A 16,603-nucleotide genomic window follows, 5' to 3' on the forward strand; every position below is an offset into this window, starting at 1 on the left:
GTCATGGAAATGAATAAAATTTTTGCTAAAGTTAACTTTGATTAACTTCTAGCTTTAGTGGATATTTGATAATCCAAACAGAGCATTAGAATTGCTACAACTGTTAACGGGTACTCCATAAATTTTATATGCTATTTACTTTCTCATTGTACCTGACTAACCATTACTTGTTTAAATGTTGTACTAAGCTGTAATTATCGTCTAAGTTATAGTTGCTATCGCTGTAGTATTGTAAGCAGTTAGCAGCCATTTTAGTCTATATAATTGATTAAAAAAAATAGCTACAAAATTGATTTGCAAATTGAGCACACTGACAAGACAGTTGAAAAAAACAAGCAGTTTTGAAACATCTGAAACCATATTTTATTGCTCGAAAAAGTTATTTACATTTTTCCCTATTCATTAAATCCACTCAGAAGTTTAGAAAATATTGTTAGATGTCGACAATGGATGGAAATACCTAAGTTACAGTAGAGAAAAAGAAAGGAAACAAATTGGATAACATCAGCTGAGTGAGAGATTCCTTTGAAATTCATCATGATCTAGAACCTGGCATGGTTGGTTGCTATCCTGGGTGCCAAAGCCTGAGAGACTCAAATGATGAAGAACGGGGTAAAGGAATTGCGAAGTCTCGATAGGTTAGTTGCATACTATATATTGGCAGGGGCGTAGCGTGCGGGGGGGTGGGGTGGGGGGGTGTACACCCCCCAACTTTCAGAGAACTTGTCGGTAGAATTAAATTTATAGCAGAATATTAATGTAACAAAAGAATTTCTGTCGGTAAAATATGGTTTTGCACCTCTTACACCCCCCCAGCGAGAATGGTCACGCGACGCCACTGTATATTGGGTACTTTTTTTTTTATTTTCCCTGTTAACATTGATAAAATCAAAAAAGTAAGCATAAGTCTTATAAGCGGGACGGCTGCTTAGAAAGGATAGAAGTTCAATAGAAGAATGAATCTACTCTGTATCAAATTCTATAAAAATTACTACCTGTCTACTCCAAATATCAAGGTGCACTTTGAAAGGGACAGGTGGACCTTAACGCTAGCATTTCTTTAAAGATGATACAAAAATTGCTTGGAGCAAACGCAGCACATCTAAAGGATATTTTCATCGAATTCTTTTTCCTATTCTCTAAGTTACAGTAACATTGATACCGTGTTGGCGAAATTCTTGAAAATGAGTACATTAGAAAAATTAGCCACTTTAAAGATATTCGAGTATAAGATTTCTAAAGTTTCTATGGCAATCGGTAAGTTTTCTCGTACTTAATTGTCAAGATTTGTCAAAAATTTCTCCTAATTTTGCCTGATCTTGTCTCTAAAGTTATCTAGCTTCTCCCTGCCCTTTGCTTTCAACGCCAATGTTAAGCATTTATCTTTAATTAGCATCTTGTTAAATTATATTTCAAGATCAAGTTCTGGATTATAATTATACAGGCTCACAGATTGAGAGCTTTTGCATATTCGAACGTCCGAATAATTAAAGCTACTTAGAACCTAAAATTATTCTTACACCATAGTGAGTGAAAAAGGGCTAACTCCAGAAAGGGTGATTAACAGAAAATAAGACAATAGAAATAGCAGCAAACCGGTCTCATTACGACTGTGAGGCCGCATATTGCTGCCAAACTATGCAAAGAAAGATTAAGTCAAACATCTGCAGTAAAAATTCCCAATAAGTATTTTCTAATTGCTCACTGTCATGGTGTTCAGAGTTGAAGTTGATAAGTGAAAGTGAGATCTGATTGTGAGGGCTCTAAGCACCCCCTGGTTTACCCCCGGTTAATTTTTATAAGAAGACAGGACAATAAAGGGGCGAGACCCAGAGAAATGCAAGAGAAGGGAGGAGAAAAATGATTGTAAAAAGGAGTGGGGAGAAAACAAGAGCTACAATGCCTGCCAAAAGTACTTGGAACACCCACCAATTTACGCTGCATTTGATATCTTTCATTCCTTTCATGAAAAAAAATTGCTACTTCCGCCCCCTTCCCCCTCAAACAATGTTGATGATTTAGCGAAATATCATAAAAGAAGCGCAAAAGAAAGTGCTTCCTAAAATCCTAATCCGTTTGATAGTAAACCAACATTGTTCCGTGGGGGAGAGGGGGATGATTGGTTTTGACCTTGGAAATTGATGTCAGTGTTCCAAGACTTTTGGCAGGCATTGTATGTTAAGGTTTTCTTAGACCGGTAAGAAACATTTATATTTCGTTGTAACCGAATTAGCGATACAGTTGTGAAGCAGAGATCAAACCTGCCTTGTTTTTTGTGGATTTCTCCTAAAGGACTTCGAACATTGCTGCATATAGGTCACATGATTGCCTTAAAGAAGAAAAGCGAACTATGCAAGGGATATTGTCACTTAATCCTCTGTTTTGGGAGATCATTTCCATGCGCAGAATTGTGCATAATTGCATATCGAAAGTGGCAGATACAATAATACTCCAAGATCTGCAAGATAGTGTGCTTTTTACAATTTAGATAAAACATTCGTGGTTGATTCCAAATATTCTCGTATGCCCTCTGAGTGAAAGTCCTCTATATGGAAGTCGTCTATTTGAAAGTTCCATTTCTTCGGCTTTTATTACGTTAAGATTACGTAGGTTGGTAGTTTTATATCTCTTTGTAATTAGCTAAAAAGTTTATTTTAGTTTAAATTTGCTTAATGTTGTAAGTAGGTTAAGGGCCATCTTGGTTTGCATACTAATAGATAAAAAAAATCTAGTTTCATTTATCGATTTTAAAAGTTCTACAATAGAAAAATCATTTAAAGAGAGTTGAATAGACACAAAATTTGAAGTCTTTAAGAGGACAAAACAATATGAAAAAACAACTGATTGATCAATGACCTGACAATTTTATTAAATAGCCAAATCAGAAACTGTGGGCGGGAAATAACATATCAACTTCTTTGCATACTCTTCCCAGAATACCGAGGGTTGAGTTCTTTTCCTTAAATTTAAACATCACACCCGTCAGTCTAACAAGAGGTCTTTTTTAAAATTACTGATGTAAAAATCTGTTTATCCATTCCAATACTTAAATAATTACAAGCATACAAAACAGACGTTAATTAACAAATAAATAAAATATTTTCAGCAGATTTATAGGTATTTGACGTGCATAAGTACAGCAAATCCAAAAATAACTTAGGCCAGTTGATCAGAGCATGCGCAGAAGAAAGGGATTGGAAACTGCTCACATGAAACCACTGCACGCTGCTCTAGGGTTTCGCCGATTTGCAGAAAGGCTGGAACTGTTCACGTGTTTTTCTCTGTGTGCAATTTGATTGGTCAACTACTCGTGATCGAGTGGCTGTAAGCTTTTACCTGTGTCAAATGCCTTTTAAATCGTTCAGCAAAGCAGAAATAAAATATGAAACTGGTTTTGAAAAAAGCAAACATTTTACAACATACTGAAGCTTTTCGTCTAACATATCTCAGAGTATAAACCATAGAATCAGGATCAAAATATCAAGCTGCAAAATATACAACTAATTACCTTAGTCCCTTCAAATTTAGGCTACCTTCAATTTTGGCTCCCTTAAATTTTCGCCCCTTTAATTTTCGCCCCCTTTTGTGCACAGGTTCGCTACCTTTGATTTTCGCCCCCAAACCCTTTAAATTTCAAAGCTTTGACCTAATCAGTTTCCAAGCAATGAACGTTCATGCGGCATAGAACTACACTCGGGCCTCTGAAAAATCTTTTTTTGCTTCGAAACTTTCTGCTGAAATATCGCTTTTGCCATTTTTTCTTGAATTATGAAGGCGCTTTAGAAGGTCGTGTACGAGACAACAAGTATAGAAGATCGCCAATTCCTAAAGGTGGATTCGAGATACCGATTGTACTAATCGTTTATAAGGATAAGGCGCCAAGTTCTGTCTTCAATCGAATGAAAGAATATCTGCAAGACTACTATATTGAGCCAGAGAAGATGATAGTATCTTCTGACCAAACTGAAGCCGAGGAGAGATTGGCCGCTGATGATTTGGACGAATATGGCCCTGAGGAGGAGAACACTTTGGAAATGGAAGAACAAAATAACCCTGCCCCTCAAAAAGACATAAGTTTATCATCTTTGTCAAAATTTTAAGGATTAAGAAATCTTTTTTATGACCTTCAGTATGGATATTTTTCCAGAAAGTCACTAAATGAGAACTGTAACAATGAAAACAATCAACGCAGGATGAAAATTTGACGCGCGCAAAGATAGTAACTTGAAGTTTTCTTGAAGGGCCTAAAAACCAAGGTTCTATTATAGAAAATAGATTTTGTAAGTTCCCTTTAATCTTCGCTCCCTCTAATTTTCACCCCATCAAATATTTCCATAATTCGCCCCCTTTAATTCTCGTCCCCCTCCGGGGGGAGCAATTAAAGGCAGGCGAAATTTGAAAGGACTAAGGTATATCGAAACTGTCCTAATAGTAAAACGCGAGAACATAACCAGGATACGTTGTAAAATGTTTACTTTTTTGAAAGACATTTTAAAACCAGGAACAGTTCCTTTGTTACAATACCAGCTTATAACAGAGTGATTTATATCGAAAACATTAAAATGTTCATTTTCAGCTTTGATGGCCTTAAAAAACTTTGATTCGAAGCAAAATCAGCAAGTAGAAATTGTCCTTGAGTTATAAATGCATCTTAGCGGTAGCAGTATAAAGGTGGCATAATTACGTTCCATAACAACCGGAAAATGGCATTCCTTTCAGGACTCTCTCGTACACCAGGCTGTTTTGGTCCTTTTGTGGTCAATAATGCTGGGGGCCTGACTCAAACATTTTTTCAAGCAGCTGTTTCTGGAAAAAAATATACTAAGCATTAAAAGCAACCAAGAACAACGAAAACTTTGAAGAGCCCTGAAAAAATAAAGTATTGAACATGGTTGCAATTTGGAAGTTGGGATAAAATTGGGGTGGTTTGAGCTGCAATATATTCTGCATTGCATGCGGGTGCGTCCACTCCCTAGCGGAAAAAGAAAACAAAAATCTAATGACTGTACCTCGATCTTTAGGAAGAGGGGGGGGGGGGGGGAGAAAATTATTGAAAAGGAAACAACTGCCAACCAAGACAAGGATAAGGGTGAATTTGTCCTTAATTTAACTACGGTCAGAGGATTTTATGGATTTAATAACAATTTTGCCTAAGAATAAAGAAGCATGTTGCAACTGGGGAGGGGGGGCTGTACATGCTAAAAGCCAAGAGCATAGTGATATGTTGCATAATTTCAAGTACATCTTGAGAACTTTAAGTGGAATCTTGAGAATTATTGAGTCCCCTTTTTAGGTGTCCATACATTGTTGCGAACATTTCATACATTTATATAGGGAAAAAAGGAAATCCTTCGAATGCAGTTACCCTGACACCTGTGCTTCTTCACACCAATAACACGAAGGGAGTAGAAAACCAACGAACTGCGTTAGTCTTTAAGTCATTGGCATTTTTCTCATATCGTACATCTTCGGCATTCTACAGCCTCACGCGGTAGATTGTTCTTGTAAAAATACTTTTTAAAAAGGGTTTTATTTCGCCAGTTTAACACTGGCCTTATCTCTTTCAACATTTATAGTAATTCAAGGAAAGTTATTGTGTTTATACATCGGCGTCATGAACTTTCTTTTTAAGGGTCTTTCGTTTTAGTCAAAACTCTCAGAGGTGGCCCACGTGCGCCGCATTGAAACTATGGGACCGGTGCATGCATGTCATAAAAATGGCAACAGAAAGAAATATGATAGCACCACTGACTAATAATAAATACTATGCTTTTCCTTCTCCTATCTAGTGGACGGGAGAAGTACTGGAGAATTAAAAAATCTTAAAAGTGGGATCCCTTAAAAAAGGGTGGATAACAGGAACGTTTCTAGGATGCATTCATAATCCGAGACACAACAACTTAGTAATGAAGCCAACGATGGCTATACTCAATAAATACGATGATTTATTGATTTATCGAAGGTAACCATGAAAAAATGTTTAGCATACTTCTCAGCGAAGGCATAGCTTCTTCCAATTTCTTGTAGTTTCTTGAATTAGGCCTGCCATTTCTCCCCTCTACCACAAAACCTATTATCTGTAACGAAAATTTTTAAATATAATGGTTAATTCAACGCTGTTATAATTGATAGAATTCAACGCTGATTTATGCACAAGTATAAATCTAGAACTGCAAAAAAAAGATGACAAATCCTAAAATCACCATCATCGTTCAACCTTCTAGGATTCTGAGGATCTATTTAAATGAGCCAGGCTACACTTAGAATTTGCAAACGGGTGGATAAGTGTTCACTCTTAGGTCCCGAATAAGCGTCCCCCTCAGCTTATTTTTTGTTCGAAGAAATTCCCGACCCCCCGCTCCTATTAGGACCCCCTCCCGCTTATAGCCCTTCAAAAAGGGTGAGCAACTGAGGTTGAGTTTACCCCCCAGATAAGGAATGAACACCTTACATTCTCAACAGTTTCTAGATTAGTAGTAGCCTATTCTAGCAGATCCTTGATCTTTACGGATATTTTTCCTTTATCACTGCTTGGTATTCTTTTACACCAAATTGCAACCCCCGCTTATTTCGACCCCCCCCTATTAAATTTTAAAAAATTTTCTCGTTTCACGCTTCACCAATTCACGCTTATTAGACCTCCCCCGCTTATTTGGGACCTAAGAGTACGTTACTAAATCCTCAATCAAATCTGCTTTTAGATTTTTGAATTAGGACCACAACCTGAAGGAACGACAGGAAATGCATCCATCCTTGAAAACCGCTATTGGTGTATAGAACAAGACGGTTCTAAGCTGCTACTCCGCGTTTCACGCTTAATATCATAATCAGGGAACTGTTGAAACTATTCTCTCTGCGGTTGTTGAAACTATTAAGTCGATTTCCCTTTAAAAGCATCAGGAATTTTCAATGCTCGTCGGTGTTTATAGTTGTGAAATTGCCAATTGGCTGAGACATGGCCGGTGAAAGATATAATATTTTCTACATAATAACTGTTGATTTGACTCAGTCCATAACGTTCATCGCGCTTTCATTCATACTAATTCTACTTCTGCACCAGTAGCTCCTGGTTCATCATGAGGGGAAGCTGTCACATGACAAGGTCATTTCAAAACTTGTTTGAATTATTTGCTTTACGGTATGAAAATTAGTAGATTTGCAGACAAGCTTAAAAACTTACCCGATAAAAGTTTAGGGGACGAGAAAAGAGTGAGAAGATTTAATCTGTCTATGGGTACTGTCATTACCTAGGACTACCTTTGCAGTACTGCACAATGATGATGACACCAAAATACAGATTTGCTACACAGTCTGTAGAATAAGTGCATATGTAAGGAAACACAAACAGACAACGGTGGCAAGAACAGGGTAAAACATCCAGTCAACAAGCCACAAAAAAACAAAAATTGGTCAAACAAGACCTACTGAAAATGCTCACCCTTCGTCTATTGTGGAACAGCGCATAGAACAGCAAAACCAAAACAATTCCAACCAAGAACAGGACCGAAAGGCTTCCCGCCGTTTTCCTTGGGAATGCCGGATGGAATCTTTTTATCCACGATCTACCATTTTCTTCATCTGTGCTCGTTCCAACTTTCTCTTCTTCGGCTCCACTCCCATCTGTGTTCGTTCCAACTTCCTCTCCTTCGGCACCACTCCCATCTGTGTTCGTTTCAACGTTCTCTCCTCCGGCTCCACTCCCATCAGTCTTGGATGTGTTCGGTTTTTCGGGACTGAATAAAACGTATGGCATTAGAAAGTGACCTGTCATTCCTTTCCATAACTTAAAGCTGGATCGACTCAAAATGATAACAAAGACTGCATCATTTCAATGTCACATTAAACATTACCCTGGGTCCCGTTTCTCTCTATACGTTGAGCTTTCCCGCGTTCATTTTAAAATTACGTAAACAAGAAACTTGGTGGGAAAAGTTTTAAGCGAGCATGCTGCACAGAAGGTCGGTAGAAAGAAAATCTGTAAACAAAACTGACTAATATGCAAAATCATTCGAAAACTAGCAACTTTGTTGTTAAAGCTGACTCTTATTTGTCTGTCATTCTCCAAGGCTGGAATTAAGCATTAGGTCTTCGGGAACAACAAGTCCATCTTCAAACATTCTGTGTCTGATCAATGTGATTTGAAAAAACAGCTTCCTGATTGGGAAATAGGCAAAGTAAAAAATTACCATTGAATAATGACCAATTAGCCACTATATCTCTAATTTGAAATAAGCTACATCTCTAACTTGAAATAAACTTCATCTCTAAAAAGCCCTCTTTAAACCTTCAGAATTAACTGGCTCATTGGGGCTTTATAGAACTTTTCCAGATTGCAATATCGTTCTTTGTACTCCTATAATATTTTCTATTATTTGAAAACAAACTAAGACGCAAAAACTTAGCAAAGAATCTCTTTGTCACTTACCCTTTTGTGGGTTTTATATGGGACACACCAGTGTGCCTAGTGGGGATACTTTTCACTGTTGATACTGTTGTCAGTTGTGAATGGTTTGCTGTATTATTACCAACTAACACAGTAGAATCACTTGATTGTGTACTTTTCGATTTAGGTTGTGTTTTATTTGGTAAACTGGTAACAAATAAATTTCCTGTCAGCGAATCATTACTAGCTAACACAGTAGATTGTGTTGGCTGAGCACTTATAAATTCAGAATGGTTATGAAACTGTGATCGCTGGGGCACTTTTGCTATGGGTTTCCTCTTTGGAATTCTCTGGTTTGGGTTTTGCTTCTGTGTTCCATTGCTACTTTTCCCTCCAAATCTACCTACAAAGGAAAACAGGATACCTTGAAGAATATGCATTGAAAATATCAATCTATTCATTAATATTACTTTTTATTGTATCTTTATGCTACTTTTTACATTCTTTTTCATCCACACAAATATATCAACATTGTTACTTACATTTAAACTATTTGAATTTTATAAAGCTAAGGAAACTGGCTTCTTCAAAAGGCAACCAGTCTTAACAAGAAAGACAAAAATCCTTTTGATTGTGGTAGCAAATAATTTTCCTAATTAAATTCTAACTATAGCTCACAGGGGTGGGCCAGAATTTGGCCTGGGTAAGAGTTTTGTGACCTGTGAGATGATAAAATCATATTATAATTTTCTTCTTTGGCAAGGTTGATTTTTCTAGCAGTTCCAAATATTGAATGAAACAAATCAATGTGAAATGAGATTACCAGCATTTGAACTGGAAATCACGAAAAGGTTTTTCAACTTTTGGTTTTCACAAGTTCATCCTTATTAAGCCCTGGCCAAATGACTCAATTTTTCACTCGATTTTTTACTCAACAAGAAATCGAGTCAAAAATTGAGTCGTTTCGCCACCTTGTTGAGTGAGTCAAATGGCGTCGAGTGATGAAGAGTGAAGTTTAATCTTTATCAAAAAAGTCTTGTGCGAAAGGTGTTGTCTGAAGAAAATTGAATCATTTGGTGACCTTGTCCAGTGAGTCAAGTGAGCAAGGCCCAGTTATCATCTTTTATGCTTAGTTATTTTTAAAAGAGCTAGGGATATATTTGAGAGCGAGGCAGCCAAAAGGGGGCAGGCAAGTATACTACCCTGGGGGCTCTAGGTCCAGGGGACCTTTTAAAGTGATGAATTGCATTTTAAGAATGGAATTAATCAAACAAAACAAAAGTATGCCTAAAAATAGTAACTTGCTTAAATGAAATAAAATATTTAGTGACGGTTATTGCATGAAATGAATGACCAGGGTTTTATGATGCTAGAGTTTGTCAAGAGAATGTAAATGAACATTTGCATGTACAATAACCACGGCAACCGCTTTGCGTTTCAATGCCTTCATCTTTTGGCATGAGAGAAAAGCCGAGTGAAAAATTGAGCGAAAAATTAAATGATTTGTCTGACACTTCAGAGACAGGATGACACTAGAACAAATTTTGCTGGGTACACTGTACAATATACCATTTGGAGTTTGTGAAGCCATGAAATAATTACATTGTTCTATAGCAAACTCCAATTCCTCAGGTGGTGCAAAACAGCAAAATCATGATGGTTAGAGGCCGCTATCTTATTTTTTTAGCCATGAAACTTCTTTAGAATAGAAAAAAACTTTTAGAATGAAAATCTGAATGTACTTTCTTTGAGCTACAGAGAAATTAACAAAACTGGAGGATATCGGCTGCCATTATAGTAATTGCCGTTTTTGGCCCACTTGTGTCACGGTGTCATGATCTCCTAGATAGTCTATAAGGGTCAGGTTCGACACAATTTTTTGACGCAAAATGTCTTAGTTTCAAGTATGCCAGGCCCATTTTGTATAAATTAATTTACTTGGTGTCACAATCTCCGTGATGGTCTACAGCGGCCAGGTTTGACACAATTTTAACATGTCTCAGTTGCAAGTGTGCCAGGCCCACCTTGGATAATTTAATGGTTAAAAATACTAAATATAACGGCCTGAGCTAAGGCCCATGCCAAATATTTGTTGGTGGATAATTCTTCATTTCCTTCCTAGGATGATTTCTCCAAAGCCTGAATAACATTTGTTGGTTGTTTTTTATAGTTTTCTCTTTTGCAATAACAATTATTGTAGTGGTGTTTTGTAAAACCAGGCTAGCCAGTTGCAAGCAACATGGTTTGCAATTGTAGCGTAACTGAATTAGTAAAAAAATATTCATTATCATTATCATTATCATTACAAGACTTATGTATTTGTTTAATTTGACTTGCATAAAGAAAAGGTTTGTAGGAAATGGCCTAATCTCCCACAAAATTGCTCAGCCCAGGTTTACAAATTCAACAGAACAGATGTCTACAAATCAAATGTTAACTTATCAACAAAATATCATGACCTAGACAGTAGGAAGAAGAAGGGAACTTAATGGAACCAATAGGAATCGAATTTAAGCTGACCTATGAAATTTTTTACAGTGAACCTGTGCAAAGGTATGCTGTTGCAAATGAAATGAAGGTTGACAGTTGCTTTCTCATCCATGTCTGGAAACTTCAAGCTAAGTCATTCATGGCTGAAGTGTTGACTGGGTAGTGTAATGGCAATTCAACTGCAATACGACTACTGCTACCTTGATTTTGGGTAAGAATAGGGACATACTATTATAAAAAATTGCACTGCAAGCAATTCAGCATTCCCTACACTATGCTTGTAGGTCAGTTCTTTTGAGTTGCTTTTTGAACCCCTTATCTTAATATCAGTGAAACAGAATTTATTCAGAAAATTTGGGTGTTACCCAAACCACAAGTGTTTTTGACAACCTTTGCATAGGTAAAAATTCTGGCTGGATCTGTGCCTGGATAAAGCATGTATTAAAATTTGGCTATCGAAATATATTGCTAGGAAAAATGGAAGGGGCAATGACACACTGCCCCCTTTAGAAATCACCCTACATTTAAAAAAAGTGATATTTCTTTGTCCATAAAAATCTCAATTAAACACAAGTACGTTTGTTGAGAACTCATTAGTTTCTATTATGATCACCGCTATATACTTATCACTTACGCTTATATTAAATCACGCTGTTTACTATTGTTCTGTTATATTATATTCCTATTGCGTAGTTCCGGTCTTGTGACTCTCACACTTGCTGTATGATTAATCTACCTCTAGAATTTGAATTGTTATTGATTGCTTCTTCATGTTATGTTCGGATAAAAGTTGTGTTGTCTTTACACTGTTATCTTAATAGGTTATGGGCCCAGATAAGCCCCAGAATAACGTTTGTAAGGATCATTGAAATTTGTTTGATAAGGGAATGGCTTTTATGGACAACTCTGCTGGAAATGTTCTGAAATTCGCTAAATTGAATAGCGGGAATTACAGATCATGGGCTTTCAATATGAAACTGTATTTGGAAAGCAATGATTTATTCGAAAATGCAGAAGGTATCGCTGTCGCTCCTGATGCTGAAGCTGAGGCAGCTGAAATTAGAAGTTTTCGTTTAAAAACAAAGAAAGCCTGGATGAGTATTTGTCTCGCTGTTGAGCCCTCACAACAAATTCACATTCGCGATACAAACACAGCGAAAGAGGCATGGGATGCCCTGAAGAATCAATTTGCGCGTGAATCAATCTTACAAAAGGTGACATTACGACAGAAGTATTACTCTTGTAAATTTCAACAAAATGGAAATATGTTGGAACATATAAATCACTTGAAATCCTTGCATGATCAGTTACGCGAAATGGGCATTGAAGTAAATGACCAAGAATTGGCCATGACTTTGTTGGCAAGTCTACCCAATGATTATATGCCATTGATTACAGCATTAGTTGCCGTTGGCGAAACAACTTTATCGTTCGAAAAAGGTGAAAGGAATGTTCTTAAACGACTTTGAGCGAAAGTCAGATAATTTAGTACTGAAAAACTCAGGGGATGCCCTATCAGCAAGACAAGCCTTTAACAGCAGGCGGGGAAGAGGAAATAGAGGACACACTTCTGGTTTCCAACAGAATAAACCAGAGAGATCATTTCCTGTTCAACCATTCACTGGAACTTCCACTACTGCAAAGAGAAAGGACATTTTGCAAGAGATTGCCCAAAAAAGAAGGCAAAGAGCTCGCATTTTCCTGGAAATTATTCAAGAAATGCTGATTCTGCACACGCAAGTGAGGAAAAAGGCAATAGTGAAACAATGTATGAAGAAGCTTTATACACTGGTGAAAATGCGCATGAACCAAAATCGTTTTGGATTATTGACTCAGGTGCCACCCAGCATATGACTTACGACAGAGATTCATTGTCTGATTTTATTGAATTCGAGCAGCCATCTAAAGTTATCCTTGGAGATAATCGTACCATTCTTGCTTTTGGAAAAGGAACTTATTGATTAACCACTGATATCGGAGGATAACCACAGAAAATTGCACTTAATGATGTCTTGTATTTGCCTGATTTGGGAAGAAATTTACTGTCTGTGCATGCTTTAACAAATCGTGAAGCTACTGTAGAATTTGAATCTGACAAATGCAAGATCTCCGGTAATTCCAAAGTATTGGGAATTGGAGAATTGAGAGGCAAACTGTACTTCTTGAAACCATTTTACTTCTGAGCAAGCAAACAGTGCTGAAAATATTTCAAATTTGGATCTTTGGCACTGCAGGTATGGTCATTTAGAAGTTGACAATCTTGTCAAGTTGTCTGATCGTAACATGGTTGATGGAATGGATAAAATTCATTCAAATGCGGAAAAAGCAATTTGCGAAGGATGTATTATGGGAAAGCAACATAGAGTGCCATATCCTAAAAGTTCGTCATCATGCACATCTGATGATCTGGAAATGATTCATACTGACGTATGTGGCCCAATGAACATTGGTTCTATTGGTGGTTCAAAGTATTTTGTGACATTTATCGACAACTTCTCACATTATGTATGCATTTATTATCTAAAGCAAAAATCTGAAGTTTTGAGTAAATTCAAAGAATTTGTCAATGTCATGACTTATATCACTGGAAATTGTGTCAAAGTTTTGCGAAGTGACAATGACAATGAATATTGCTCAAATGATTTTTCTGAATATCTGAAACAGCAAGGTATAAAGCATGAAACAATAGTTCCATACAATCCAGCTCAAAATGGACTTGCTGAACGTATGAACCGCACCATAGTTGAGTCTGCCAGATCAATGATTCATCATGCAAATGTACCCAAAGAATTTTGGGCAGAAGCAGTAAATACAGCTGTTTATTTGAAGAACCGAAGTCCCTCTGTGGCATTAAAGGACAAAACACCATATGAATGTATGTTTCATGTAAAACCAAATGTATCAAATCTGAAAACATTCGGATGTATTGCTTATGTACACATTAGGCCTGAAGAGAGAAAGAAGTTTGATGTGAAATCAACAAAAGCAATATTTGTTGGTTATCCTGAAGGGATGAAAGGATTCAAGCTCTACAATCCTGTTGTCAAGCGTTTTATCCGCAGCAGAGATGTTGTGTTCGATGAGAGAAAGTTCTACCATTTCAAAGAGGAACAATCTTCAAACTCAGATATTCATTTTATCAATCCAAATATTTTCTCTGATGAAAGCAAACCTGATAATGGAGTTGCTAATAAATGCAATAGGAAGGATAACGCTCCAGTGGGAGAAACGTATGAAAGAAGATTTCTAAGAGAAATTGAAACTCTTCCAAAATAAAGGCAGAGGAGACAACCTCAAAGATACATTGAAGAAGAGGCTGATTATTGTTATAATACTGGTGTACTAACTGCAGACATTGATGAGCCAAAAAACATTTACACTGTTATCTTAATAATGTTTACTGTGTAAATAAAACTCTATCTGAGGCTTTGGGAATAAACTGTTTTCAGCAGGCCCGTCGGAACTGGGGAGCTGGGGGCTGAAACCCCCAATAATTGTCTAACTGTAGCTTGTTTCCTTTATAACAGTGTTCTGAATGAGAAGGAAAACAATGGGCAGCCCCCAATATGAATTTCATTCCGACGGCACTGTTCAGTCTTCATTGCCTGATATAAATGTTATATATTATATTCTCATTTCAATTAAGAATATCTTACTACTTCTTGATCTTCTTCCAGTCGATGAAACAACAATTAGTCCCAGCAGACATGTCAGTAAAGTCCAACTCATCAGCTTCATGTTTAGACAAATCCTTCTTCCTCCAGTTCACTTCTTTTGCTGCGTAGCCACGCATGTTGCTGTTGCTGCATGTTTGATTAGTGTGATCAAATGATTAGTAACGAATCATTTAATCGATCTATCAACACATGCGGTTCTTGGTCGCCAAACGTCAATAAACAAGTGTTAAAAACCTCTATGATAGTATCGTTTCAGATAGAAAATAATGATTGATAGTCGTCGAGAAAAATTCTCCTCTATTGTGCCTATCTTGGTTTACCACCAGTTGGTCCCCCCTGTCGATACGTTTCGTAATTTGCGAAATTCAGACAAATATATATTAAGATCTAACCGTTCACTTATCTGAACATGAACAATCACCCAGTGGCGGAGCCACGGGGGGAATGGGGGGGACTAGTTCCCCCCACTTTTTCAGAATGTTGGCCCTTGAGCTTCTTGCAAACCTGATGAGAAAACTTCAGGTGAGGGGGGGGGGGTATGTACGTTAGGTGTTTCCCCCGGAAGAAAAAGTTTCAAAAAGGGGAAAAGGGCGTGGTCCAAAAGGGCGTTGTCTCTGACACACTTTTTGTCCCCCCTTCACCACTTATCCCAGGCTGGAGCCGCCACTGCAATCGCCACCAAGAAAGAGAGTGATACATGATCAGTCACCACATACTTTACTCCTTGGTTGTGATTTTGCACGAAATGCGTGGGTATGTGCGAAGAGGTTTGTTATTAAACCCCAAGTCGTCAATCAATCGGTCGATAAAATCACACCCTGGGCGCCAGAGTCTCCATTATTTGGTCTCAGGAATATAATTAAAATCTGGCCACAGATAATTTTTTAAAGCAAGGTTAAAATCACTGCTGGGGAAGCTTCTTTGTATAATTCTTTTCAAAGTTTACCGCTGAAACTCATGACACATGTACTCTCTTGACACATTTTGGCAATGCGTGACCATGTAATCTTCTATCGATGTAACTGGTATAAACCTTTTTATAACAAATCTAACAGGACTTGCTTTCTAGACAATCGGTGGCACATGGCCAGTTGCATAATACGTACTTTTTCGACTGCATACATAATTATCCTGCGAATATCAATCTGAATATCAATCTGAATATCAGTTGAGATCTCTTGAAGTAGATTGTGTTCCATTTCAGAGGTGTCCAAAGTGTCCAAAAAACGCATTTGGAAAATAGGAACAGTAAATGGTGGTCCATTTCTAGTAAATACTAAGCTGCTTTCTGAAAGTCAGCCATATATGATGTGCAAGATTTCACAACATAATACTGACTTTAATTCAACAACCTTCGACTAGTTTAATCACAGCTAATTTATTTCAAATCACCCCTTCAACTCGAAAATTACACAAACTGGGTCCTACTTTCTTGTTTTCGCTGGTTTTGCAAAGGAAGAAAGAATGCGTTCTTTTTCCTTACTTGAGAATTAGAGTAAACATTTTCAAGATAACTTTTCAGCATAAACTTACATTCTTTCAATAAAGTTAGAAGTGTTTAGTTAGCTCTTTGTATCTGTTTTGTTATAAAGTAAATGTTTCTCTTTGATAAATAGATGCACAAGGCATACTACGTCAGGCATGTGACTTGCATTGAAGCATTCTACTGCTCCTGCTTAAAAATAAAGTGCTTACGTGTTCAACTTCCTCTCTCGTCTTCTTCTTTCCTCGTACTCTGGGGTTGAAAGTAAACAGTTCCACTTCCATTTAAAGACACCCACTCCTTATCTTAAACCCCTGTTTCATCAACGATTACTTGTCATTTGAAATGTCCTTGCAATCACTTCCAGCAAGTCCCTCACAAGGGGTCACCCAATTTTCATACATCCCCAGTCAATTTTGGACTTTGCCGAGTAGTATCTTTGTGATGTTTTTTTACTGTAAGGAGCCAAAAAATAATAGCTTTTTTGGTATAAATATTACGTTGATGTATTATGCATTACACGTGAGATCATCTAACGCCAGTGGCTGAGAGATCTTTCTAAAGTGTATT

General features: G+C 37.2%; 1 protein-coding gene across 2 annotated transcripts; it reads right to left on the reverse strand.

The window, feature by feature from the left end:
- Positions 1-2,807: 2,807 nt before the first annotated feature.
- LOC135696766 (uncharacterized) lies at positions 2,808-14,702 on the reverse strand. 2 transcript variants are annotated; one of them, XM_065216283.2, is made up of 5 exons: positions 14,533-14,702; positions 8,426-8,786; positions 7,439-7,733; positions 5,990-6,077; positions 2,808-4,806 (listed from the first exon to the last, which is right to left on the reverse strand). In XM_065216283.2, exons 1-5 carry the CDS (start codon positions 14,609-14,611, stop codon positions 4,793-4,795), a joined length of 837 nt encoding a protein of 278 aa, XP_065072355.2. In that variant the 5' UTR covers positions 14,612-14,702; the 3' UTR covers positions 2,808-4,792. The 2 variants fall into 2 exon arrangements, with proteins under 2 accessions (XP_065072355.2, XP_065072346.2); XM_065216274.2 differs by having other exon boundaries at positions 14,530-14,671.
- Between the last annotated feature and the right edge of the window lie 1,901 nt (positions 14,703-16,603).

Source organism: Rhopilema esculentum, chromosome 17, assembly GCF_057945365.1.
Source record: "Rhopilema esculentum isolate cy_ngs chromosome 17, ASM5794536v1, whole genome shotgun sequence".
Taxonomy (NCBI): Eukaryota; Metazoa; Cnidaria; class Scyphozoa; order Rhizostomeae; family Rhizostomatidae; genus Rhopilema; species Rhopilema esculentum.

What these genes read in the sequence shown, in the direction of transcription:
- LOC135696766 (XM_065216274.2), bottom strand. Translation starts at nt 14,611, where the DNA reads ATGAAGCTGATGAGTTGGACTTTACTGACATGTCTGCTGGGACTAATT. An exon ending in CATATAAAACCCACAAAAGG is followed by an intron (nt 7,734 to 8,425) that starts GTAAGTGACAAA and finishes CGTTTTATTCAG; the next exon opens with TCCCGAAAAACCGAACACAT. An exon ending in TGTTCCACAATAGACGAAGG is followed by an intron (nt 6,078 to 7,438) that starts GTGAGCATTTTC and finishes TTTTCGTTACAG; the next exon opens with ATAATAGGTTTTGTGGTAGA.